Source organism: Podarcis bocagei, assembly GCF_964188305.1.
Source record: "Podarcis bocagei genome assembly, chromosome: 13".
NCBI classification, from domain to species: Eukaryota; Metazoa; Chordata; class Lepidosauria; order Squamata; family Lacertidae; genus Podarcis; species Podarcis bocagei.
Window position 1 is genome coordinate 35,893,623 of NC_138138.1, and position 11,136 is coordinate 35,904,758.

At 47.4% G+C, this 11,136-nt stretch overlaps 1 protein-coding gene across 3 annotated transcripts; it reads right to left on the minus strand.

Moving 5' to 3' along the window:
• Positions 1 to 2,608: 2,608 nt before the first annotated feature.
• SGF29 (SAGA complex associated factor 29) lies at positions 2,609 to 9,109 on the minus strand. 3 transcript variants are annotated; one of them, XM_081165738.1, is made up of 11 exons: positions 8,977 to 9,079; positions 8,323 to 8,371; positions 7,982 to 8,060; positions 7,600 to 7,675; positions 7,342 to 7,414; positions 7,180 to 7,244; positions 6,621 to 6,750; positions 6,374 to 6,520; positions 4,880 to 4,915; positions 4,635 to 4,797; positions 2,609 to 3,479 (listed from the first exon to the last, which is right to left on the minus strand). In XM_081165738.1, the coding sequence occupies exons 3-11, from the start codon at positions 8,054 to 8,056 to the stop codon at positions 3,363 to 3,365; spliced, it is 882 nt and encodes a 293-aa protein (XP_081021864.1). In that variant the 5' UTR covers positions 8,057 to 8,060; positions 8,323 to 8,371; positions 8,977 to 9,079; the 3' UTR covers positions 2,609 to 3,362. The 3 variants fall into 3 exon arrangements, with proteins under 3 accessions (XP_081021864.1, XP_081021863.1, XP_081021865.1); XM_081165737.1 differs by lacking the exon at positions 8,323 to 8,371 and having other exon boundaries at positions 8,977 to 9,109; XM_081165739.1 differs by lacking the exons at positions 8,323 to 8,371; positions 8,977 to 9,079 and adding an exon at positions 8,681 to 8,796.
• Between the last annotated feature and the right edge of the window lie 2,027 nt (positions 9,110 to 11,136).

Genomic DNA, 11,136 nt, shown 5'->3' on the forward strand with positions numbered 1-11,136 from the left:
ACTGTAATTTTAGATATAAACGAAACACATCTCTCCACAACACTATGGCCATTTCCAGGCGACCTGTTGAGTATCCGTCCTAATTATTTTGCACAAATTTGCAGGGTGGTTATAAAGAGTATTGAGCATTGATTCTGACTTGTTGGCAGGGACATTAATAGGACATTGGGTCAGGCAATTGTTATCTAGTGCAGTTTCCTGTCACTTTGCTGACTTTGCTCTTGAGTTTCTTGATGTGTTTACTGAGGGAGGTTGTTACATAAGAGGGCCAAATCCACTTGAATTGCACAGCCTGAATTTACCAATCTGCAGTTGAAGCCGACCTGAAAAATGGCAACAGCTTGGAAGTGGCTTTTGACCAGGTGACCTGCTATGGGCCTCCTTTGTTTACTCTTCAGGTGCTAAATGTTGATGGGACACTTCAAGGCTTCTGATGCTGCTCTGCTTTCCCTTCTGAAGGTTATTTATCTTTTGAATCCAACTTGGACCAGACAACCCTTCAAGAAGGGGGAAGGGCATCCTCTATAGGGATGGGCAAACCCTCAATTTCAGCTCCGCTCAGTTTCTCATTTTTCTCATTCTTAAATTTGGTCCTCCAGATTAGCTTGCAATTTAAAAAAAAGGAAGATTAATCAGTATGGTATTTTAGTGTGAATTTCACCTCTTTGAACATAATTTTGCCCAATATTTTTGCAACATGTATTTACCCCAATATTTCTACTTTCCCAGATAAAATGGATTTTTGTGTTATTCTGACATATGTGCATTTTTGTACACATGACTTGGCTGGAGAACTGCACACTAAAATTCAAAGAAGTGTGAAGGACAGCTGCCTTGGAAAGGGAAAATAAGGTGGATTCATCCCATAATGTGAACTGATAATGTGAATTTCTTCCCCTACCCTGAGTTCTCTGACCCTCAGCCACCCTAGAGACAAGATGGTTCCACAAGCCTATTCTGTCCCTTTCCTGCTGCAGAGATACTCGCAGTTTGGGGTGTGGTTGTTTGCGTTTCTTGCCTGCTGTCTTTTCTTGGCTCCCGTTATGTGTTGACACACTGAGGCAGATCCTGGCAGAAAATCAAGGTGGGGGTGATATACACACACACACAACCCAGAACAAACTTAGTTGGTCTCTAAGGTGCTACTGGACAATTTATTTTTGTATCTCAACACACACACATCAGTTCAAGAACCCAGAGGGAGACAATAGCAACATAACCTCCCCTGGGCTGGCTTTGGTTTGGCAGGCCTGCCCAAGGCTGTGTGCAATTTCAAAAACAATTTGATGTTGCAAAATCGAGCCGAGACGAAATTTCTCATGAGAGATTTTTCAACCGCCTGGAAGAACCTTGTTGAGAGAAGAGGGTTGGTCTGGAATCTTGCACTGCTTGAAGAGTGAAGCTGTGCACAACAATACGCTTTAAGCCTTAAGGGCAAGAAAGCTGCTTTCCTTTCCTTTTTTGTTTTTAAAAAGAAAGCATTTACATTTCTCAAATGCTGACCCAACTAGCAAACATAGGATTTGCACCGCTGTCTTCTGGAATTGTCATACATACACATCTTTGGGCATGACAGACTCTCTCTAAAAGCTTGAATCATCCAGCAGCAGAACAGAGAAAAATCCAGAATCTAGATAGCCAGAGGCCTTCGCCAGCAAATGGATTGGCCAACACGATTTTTAAAAGTGCTTGATCAGTGGGGTGGGAGCTTCTGAGTTTTTTACTTGAGGAGGGGTGGAGCCTAGAAGATCATCTCATGGTCACTGGGGAGGTGGTGGGATCTTGAAAGTACTTCAGCCCGGAAGTGTGTTTGTGCCACCCCAATCTCTGAGTGGTGAAAGATTCCAGGCACTTGCCCCGGGTTCGTGTTTCCTTTTGAAATCAGGCTCAGGGAAGACTGTGGTGTCTTTGTGTTATATGACTTATTTACACACATATACAGCCTGAGCCTACAATGGAGGGGTTCAAAGCATCAACATCCCAAAAGGGTCTTGTTTCTCCTATTGCCATAGCCTTGGATTCAAGCAGAGATCTTGGATGGTGCTCTCTGCTGTTCCAGGATGTCGCTTTTGCATACAACTTCTGGCTCACATAACTCCTCTCAATTCTGACTTTTATTCCTTCTCACAAGTTGAGGGAGGGGCTCCACCCAATTGCATCTCCCACAGCCCCTTCCTTTGCAGACTAGTCTGGCTGGATTAGTTTTTAACACTTGCCTAATTCCAGGGATCAAAGGGGTCTGGCACGCACAAACTCGTAACAATACCTTGTTTATTCGACAAAATGCCAAAGAACCAAACTTGAGGCAAAGGTATCAAACCCTGCTCAAGTCTTGGCAGCGTTTTTATCAGTGGCTGGGCAGATCTGTTTAACAGTGTTAATCTGCAAACCCTGTAAAGATTAAATGAATTTTTAACAAGCTTAAAACTGACTGGTAAAGTTCACAGCCACACAGGAGAGAGGCCAAAAATGAGATGAACAAGGGCCTTTTATGGCTGAAAGGAATCGGGTGATGGAGAGGGGTGGAGCCTCAGAGAGAGATTCAGTCTGTATCCTGTGAACCCCCACCGCTGGTCTGGAAATCATCTACACAGGACGTCAACCACAGTTCACAAATATCCTGCTGTTCTTTATTAATTGCTAAATTTTGATGAACTTCCCACCAAACCAGTTTTGATCCAAATCAAGAATGACTTAGGTGCATTTTAAGCTGGAAACATGCATTTTAAGCTGGTAAAGACACCAGGCCTGAAAATGTTAATATCCCATTCCCCGTGAAGAGAAAACCCTCACAATTCTAAACTCTGAATCCAGAGCCAGCCACACTGATGTTGTTGGGCTTGCAAGACCACCATTTTGTGAATGGCATTTTTATTTGGGGCAGCACACATGGCTCTTTCCTCACCCTCTCTTTTTGTGTTTCCCAACACCCATATAGCCGCCCAGAGTGGCTGGGGAAACCCAGCCAGTTGGGTGGGGTATAAATAATAAAATTATAATTATAATTATAATTATAAAAATTATTATGGGCCAGTCTGAGATGCTAAGTTGCCCAAGGCCACCAAATGAGATTTAATGGCTGCTCAATATCCAATGCCTTGAATCCATTTGGTCTGAAGCCCAAGCTTGCCCACAAGTCAAAAGCTCTGCCTTAATTCCCACAAGTACAGAATTCATGTAAAACATTTCTATCGCTTTGCAGTGTGCTGTTGTGGTTAGGGGACATGGGATCTATATTACTCTGGATTAAAAACCTGTCTCCTGCACCTATCAGTTTCTGTTTTATGAACTCTGCAATTGTAACAGTCCATTTGAGAGATCTGGTTCCTCGCCACGCCACCAGCATCCACTAGAGGGTGCTGTCACTTCTTCTTGGTTTCTTTGCAAGCCACTACATAGCGCTGAGCTACATTGAGGGGTGGAGAGTAGCCGTCTGCATAGCTGGTGTCTTCAAACAGCACAGAGTAATCATCCTGCGGCTGAGAGAGGGGGGGGCAGAGGAGAAAGTTATGCATTATCTCACAGAGGGGAAAGGCCCTAGGTCCCATGACCTCAACAGATAACCCCAGAGGAAATTCACCCTAAGAGCAATGTTAATCAACTACTTTGCAGGATGACTTGGTCAAAGCAGGCTGTCCCTGCCCCAGACCCCTGCTACCTTCCAACACTTGCAATTCACAGAATCACAGGCACAAAGACCCAGGGTGGGAAGCGGGGGGGGGGGGCACAGGATAAAGCCCCACATTGGGGAAGTGCTAGATGACAGCAACACATGCATTCGCTTCATTTGGATGCAACTAGAACTCCAGTTCGGCGTTTCACGAACAAGCTCCCCCTTTTTCTCCTCCTGCAGTGGCTGTGGGAATCAACCGTGGTTTGAAGAGGGCTCGTTTCAGTAAGACTAACCACAGTGTAACAAGGTTAGGACACAATGCTAAACCATAGTTTAGCCCCGCATCCAAACGAGACCATTATAGCTGCAGCAGTGCTCACGGTTTGCACGAAGAACCCAAGCTCAGTCTCCCAGTAGATCCATTTCAAATGCATGGATAGCAGGAGAATGGAAAGACCTCTGGCAGAAAGCGGCCGTCAGCCAGGGCAGGCGTTGCTCGGCTTAGCTGTTCTCAACCTGTGGGTCCCCAGATGTAGTTGGACTACAACTCCCATCATCCCTGAGCTCTGGCCTGCTAGCTATGGGTGATGGGAGTTGTAGTTCAACATCATCTGGGGACCTACAGATTGAGAAAGGGTGGCTTAGATGGACCAATGAACTGACGCCATATAAGGAAGCTTTATATGTGGGAAGCAGGTTAGATGGCTTCCAAAATAGTTTAGACAAAATTCATGGGCAGTAGGCCTCCGTGGCTATTAGTCAGAGCAAGAAGAAGCAAAACCTTTATGTTCAGAGCCAGATGTTGACAACAAACCGCTGGAGATGGCTATCAAGGGACAAACTGGGGTTTTTCAGAGGTATCTGGCAGGATTCTGTCAGAAGCAGAATGCCAGGCTAAATGGACTTTTTGGTCTCGTTCGGGCAAGGCAGTTTTTATGGTGGCCTATAGGAGACAGTGCAAGACCAACGGGAGAGAAAGCGTTGGAGTCTCAGCTGCCCTGCCCTGTGGCCTCTTCCTTACCCGCTGTGGAGGAGTGTGGATAAGTGCTCGGTAGAAACAGGTAGTTTGTGGGTACAAGGCCAGGACCAGCTGATCTTTCTGGAACAAGGCCTCAGGGTCTGTTTCAGGGTTGGCCTTCCACTGGGGCAGGGGGATGATGCGGCGGCGGCTCAAGGTGTGGCGCCTGGAGAGAAGAAGCAGAGATTAAGGGCGGGGGGCAAATCTGACATTCCCTCATCCCCTTCAAGAGTCTCTTCTTCACTTACTCTTTCCCTTCTTCGTCAATGTCATCAACCTCATACCTGGGGAAGAGAACATGGCAGGTGAGAATTCAATGTAAGCAAAACCATAAGGCTGTAGAAGAAAAAGGAAGGTGGATTCCAACTTTCCCATGGACACCAAGCGGTGTGCATGGGAAAATTAGGATCCATCTTCTTTAGAAAACATTTCTGCACCTAACACAAATGCAACACAGGTTTTGTGGTATGTGTCACCTAGGTAGAATGCCTAGATAATTTATTTTATATCATTTAGCTGCTGAAGTCAGAATCTTCTCTGTTAGAAAGTCATTATCACAACCAAAGAGGCAATAAGGGGGGGGGGGGGAATGGCCACAGCAACTTGTCAGGACATACCTCTACTGAGATGTATATTTTAGGACCCACTTGATTGTTGTGTTTGTGATTTATTTTAAACCATTTTTGATGTTGTATTTTAAATTACTGTGGCCCACCCCGGGACCCTAGGGTGAAAGGCTGCCAATAAGTCAAAATTAATAAATATAATAGTAACAGGTGTGCCAATCTTTATACTTCAAATAACAAAACTAACAAGCAATTTCTACCAAGATAGTAGAGGACCTTTCCTGAAGTAGGCCTGGCCTGCAGCATGGCCTGGCATTGTCTAATAAGAGGCTGTGGACATTTGATGCACAATAGCTCAAAGCTTCTGAAAATGAGGCTCTGGGCTATGAAGCCAGAAGAGGGCATGTCCAAAGCCAGGGTGAGCCAGGAGAAACTGGGTCACCCAGCAAAACACAGGCCAGAACCTCAGCTCAGGACCTCCAAGAGTACCATTTGATGAAGACAATTCTGGGAATGCAAATTACCTTGCCCTACTTCAGAGCTGCTCATTACAGAACTTATACTTCTGTGTCAAAGAAGGCACCAGAGAAAACACACACCCGGTGCTGACCTCCGAAAAGGACAGCAGGAACCAACCAGGCTTTTCCGCAATGTTCCTCTCCCACTTGGCTCTCCAGATGTTGAAATACAACTCCCATCAATTCCAGCCACTGGCCTTGTTTGCTGGCGCTGATGGGAGTTGCAGCTCAGAAACAGCTGGAGGGCCAAAGGTTCCCCATGCCTGCATTAGGCCACCACAAAGCCACTTTCTCTGAAGATGTAGCTGCTCACTTTTCAGCACCTCCTAGAGAACAGGCTCCAGGTGACCATTGCATTCATTCATACATCAATTTGGGCTCAGTCATTGGCACACAGACATGCCCAAACCACCACCAGACCTCTTGAAGAATCCTTTCTGACAATACATTTCTCCCTGAGGGCTTTAGACAGGGAAGGCCAAGCCTCCACAGACTTCAAAATCAAACTTCTGGTGACTGAAACACCCATTCCTGGTCCCGGATGCCTGGCCAAACACAGGGCTCCCCAAGCCGAATGCTACCTGTGATTGAAGGACGTGGAACCCCAGACTGCCTTCTAGCGCAGTCCTGTAGCCCCAGATCTACCAGACACACTCACTTGTTGGTGGCGTGGTTGTAGCTCACGGCCTCAGCCAAGATCCACTGCTCGTCTCCGTCGACCGTCTTGACACGAGCAGCCACTTTGTCGCCTGGCTTGGCCACGTAGTCGCTAGAGGCAGGGATGGCACCACAGAGAGGGGGAGGTCTGCGGTGGAGAGGGAGAGAGAAGCGGCTGTAAGCAAGGCTGAAGCATAAACACACAGGAGAGGTCCCCAGCACCCGCCATGCGCCCCCTGAATAATCACTTCTCTCCAGGTTTCCCAATCCACAAGGGAAGAGTCATGGCCGACTGCTGAAGGAGCGTCATCAGCACACCGCGGCGCATGGTTTTGCGTGGCGGCTCCGAGTCGTTGTAGAGGCCGGCAATCTTGGCAGCTGTTAAGAGGAGAGAGAAACAACAAGGAGGGCTTGGTTAGTGTCCAGGAAGCTCTTAAGAACATAAGAAGAGCCTGATGGATCAGGCCAATGGTCCATCTATTCCAGCATCTTTTTCTCACAATGGCTGACAAGATGCTTTTGTTTTAGCCCCTGGCTTCCCCACTTCCTTCCTGGAGAGGAGAGGAGGACCCTCAGCTAACTTATTTCAACCACACCACCACTCAGGGAAATCAAACTCACCCAAAGATTGCCCACGAAATAGCTTGGAAAGCCATACACCGCCGGCCCTCTATTTCTCCTGCTCCCTTGGCTAGTTAAAATGTTGTTGGCTTATGCTGGGATGGTTTGAAGCTGTTTGCTCCAAAGCTCTAAAGCTATTCACCCAACACAACTGATCTTGCCTTCTTGGGACCTTGTAGCACTCACCTATACGGCGTTCTTCCAGAAGAGACTTAATTTCTGCAATCTTGTCCAAGTCCTTGCGCAGGATGCTAGAAAAGGAGGCAGAAACCCCAAGTAAGAGTCAATGGGAATTTCTTAAGGGAGTCGAAGTATCCCCACTGGAACATAACACTGAGCTGCACTCACTTGCATTCTGCTTCTGCATCAGCCTTGGCTGTTGTGTAGAGGCCACGTAATTTGGTCCGATAATATGGAGAAACTGAGTGGGAGACAGACAGGGATATGAGACAGTAAACAGGAGGCCAAGGTTTCAGTCTCCCACAATTCTTCCCTCACCCCTAGCCCTTTGGTCTAGTGGTATCTAAAATAGAAAAACCAGGAAAGAACTGAGGTCTTGGAGAGTATAAAGCAGATGTTTTAAAGTGGAGTGGAGTTGCAACTCACTCTTGTTTTCTGTCTGCATTCTCTCGTGCGTTTTCTGGATGTTGACTAGGTTGTGTTCACTTCTTGATCGTTCCTCCTAGGAAGGAAAGAGCTTATGGGTTACTTTACCAGCCATACAGAGTATCTACTTTAATACACAGACCATATTCACCCAACCTGCCACACTCAAACCAATATTCTGTCCATCCCTCAAGATACAGACGCTTGACACAGCATCAAAACAAAATGGCAGCCACAAATTACCATGTTCCTTCCATCCCAAGAAACTGCTGGAGAGGCCCTTTCTTCTCCTGTGCTGGACATCCACAAGCAAAGAAAACTCTCTTTATCTGACCCAACTCACTTCCTATCGCTTCAGATTCCAGGAAAGCTACCATGTTACCTGTGTCTGTTTGATAAGCTGGTGCAACTCCCCCAGGAGCTCAGCGATGCGGGAATCGGCTGATACCAGAGCCATGTTACTGAAAGGGATAAAAAAGAAAAGAAAATTTAACTCAAAAATTGATTTCCTATGTTGTGCTTTATCTTGACTGTACTATTACATTCTGTGGAAATTCTGCTCTTCAACATACAGCAAAGATAATAGATTTTCCTAAGAGTTGGGAGGAGGGGTGAATGGGATTGAGGGCTTGTTTACTGTCACAAATGTGGACCTGTTTTTTCAGGATTGCAGAAGAGGTTTATCCTTAGAACCACAGAACTGTAGAGTTGGGAGGGACTTACACATAGGATACAGAACAAATGTGCTTGGGGTGACATCAATGAACAGCACCTATCAAGATAATGATAACTCTTAATACGTGCAATTATGCAAAGCAGTGTGATAAAAAAAGGGTTTTCCCCCTAAACAAGTTTATAGATGAAGGGATTCCATTCTGCAGTAGAATGCCGAATAATGTGCTGGGAATTATTCCATGTTAACTCAGAGCCCCTCCAACTGTCCTTCATTCATGATGATTTTGATGGACTGTCATACACAATCCCACTTTCAATACTATTTGTATCCTTGCTGGCAGAAATCTGTTGTTTTGAAGAAACAGCATAAATCATTTGTTAAGTCTGAGACTAATTGGCCATTTACTATCACATCCCTCAATGGGCTTCTTTAGGTTCTTCGTTTATCTAGGCTTCAGACACTCATGCTGCACCAGAATTAAATATAACAATCCCGCTTAGAACCACACTCCCAGCATGCACCACGGCCAGGCACCACTGAACAGAGACCAAAATCCCAACATGCCATGCGGCCTGACAGTGCGAGATCTTACTGTAGCCTTGAATCACATTTGCTGCAGGCGCGCCTGTATAACCGGCGTGCACACGTGCCCCGGTTACACGCACTAAACATATCCTGAACACGCGTCAAGCCATACATACGTTCTGCTGTTTGCGCATCGAGGAAAGCTCTACCGCACATCCCCGCATACTGTTGCTGGCATAATGGGAACTGCCTGCTCGAGTTCCCGGATGCGAAACCCCGGCAAGCCTTGCCCCGTTGCCAGTGGCAGGGAATAGCTTCAGTGACGTTTCTTGAGTGCGTCCGTCATTACTGCGGCGCCAAGTGGAAGGTCGCGTGTGCTTAACTGATGGGTTCCAGCAAAGAAGAGGGAACTGGGATATTGCCTATTTTATCTGCCACGGCTCATTTCGCTTGAGTGAGCTGCTGCTGACTGTCCTACTTATGTGGGATTAAACTCTCTGAGTTAGCCCACTAATCTTCCGATGGCGAGAAGCGAACTGCTCTTTCAAACTGTCATCCTTCCTTTTTGATGGATGTAATAATAGAATACTAAATGGTTTAGCTTTTGTAAAATATGCAGAGATATATGATATGCAAAATGAACCATGGAAAGAGAAGAAGGGAAGTCATTGATACTTTAAGGATGCTTAAATGAGTATTCTAAATTGTAAAACAAAATTTAATAAAAATGTTTTATATAGATATATATAACTGCCAACCTTCTCTTTCTGCAAACTTCACCTTTTATCCTGTATCACATTTTGCCCTTACATGTGATTATTCCCCGCCCCCCACGCCCACAGCACTGTCGATAGTGATTCTTTTTGTAATTTGCTGCTGCAGCTCTTTGAAAATCAGCCTCTGCCTATTCTCTTGAACGAGGGCTGCGGCCAATGAGAAACCTTCTGCACGAGGGCCTCCTGGGAGTTGTAGTAATTACCATGGGGCGTCAGGCTCCGGGTCTACTCTACCGTCGGCATTTAATGCAAAGCATGATGGAGCTGGGGCTGTTTAAATCCTGCTTTTCGAGGGTGGTGCAGCGCATACGCATAGCAGAGCCACTAAAGTTCTTTCAGGGGTGGGGAAGAGTTCATTTTGGGGACAGAAAAGTTGTTGCTCTTGTGCAAGCTTCTTCCTAAGTAAGCCCCGCTGGATATCAGTCGGACTTACTGTCCAATATGTACGGGATTGCAATATTAATAAAACAGAATGGAGCTGCGTAGGAATTTTAGAGGATAGTGTCGCAGCAAATCCAACTAAATGGACAAGACTACTAAAGATTTCTGATACCTGCTTTAAAAGGGGTTGTGGTGCATAGGCGCCGACTCCATGGGGCTTGAGGGGGCCCGAGCCCCCTCAAAAATTCGTTTGGGGGGGCTCAGCCCCCCCAATAATCTCGGGCGGCGGTGGGCGCGTCCGCGGCTTTTATAGGGCGCCCGGCGCGCACCAGCTCGATAACGGGCACCGGCGCGGCGGGGGGCGCCGGGCCGGGGGAGGAGGGCGGCCGGCCTGTCTCCTTGGCAACCCCATTGAGCAGCGCCGGCTCCCCCGGGAGGGCCATCCCCCCGCGCCGCCGATCGCCAACACCGCCGACGCTGTGGCTGCCCGAGCCCGAGCCTGAGCCCGAGCCTGACCCGGAGCCCGAGCCCGAGCCCGAGCCCAAGCCCGTCAGTCAGTCAGTCAGTCAGGAAGGAAGGAGAAATGGGGAGGGAGACGAGGGAGGAAAATTGCGCGCAGGGTGAAGAAAGGAGAAGGGCGAACGAGACGAGCTTCCAACCCAAAAAAGGGCTGGAAGACTGGGAGGATGCAGGATCGGGAAAGAAAGCGACGCCTTCCCCGCCCGCGACGTCGCCCGCTTGTCATTGGCAGCGCAGCGGGCGCCCAGAGGGGCTGGGCACCGGCGCAGGGCCGCTCCGCAGCCGCGGAGGACAGCTGCGCGGCTAGCAAGGTGCGCCGCGTAGAGCGCGGCCCTTGTGTGGCCCGGTGGCCAGGCAAGCTCGGGCGGGGACCCCCATGCAAATCTAAGACGGGAGAAGAGGGCAGAGCAAAGGGGGTCCCTTCCCCAACCTCCGGCTCTGAGACTTCCCTGAGCCCCAGAAAAGCGAAAGGATTTTCTCTTCTTCTTTTTTTATAAATATTTTATTAAGTTTTCAAATACAAAGTTAGAAAAATACACTGAAGAAAAAAGTAAAAGAACAAGAAAAAGAAAAAAAGAAGAAGAAAAGAAAACCAACCATTCAACACATTTTTTATATAACTAACTGGACTTCCTCGCATCTCCCTTACCCTGCATTCTT

Excerpts from the sequence above, each read along its gene's own strand:
- SGF29 (XM_081165737.1), bottom strand. The coding sequence starts at position 8,056 with ATGGCTCTGGTATCAGCCGATTCCCGCATCGCTGAGCTCCTGGGGGAG. Across the intron at positions 7,415-7,599 it reads AATGCAGACAGAAAACAAGA|TTTCTCCATATTATCGGACC; the intron begins GTGAGTTGCAAC and ends TCTCCCACTCAG. Across the intron at positions 6,751-7,179 it reads TCTGGAAGAACGCCGTATAG|CTGCCAAGATTGCCGGCCTC; the intron begins GTGAGTGCTACA and ends TCCTCTTAACAG.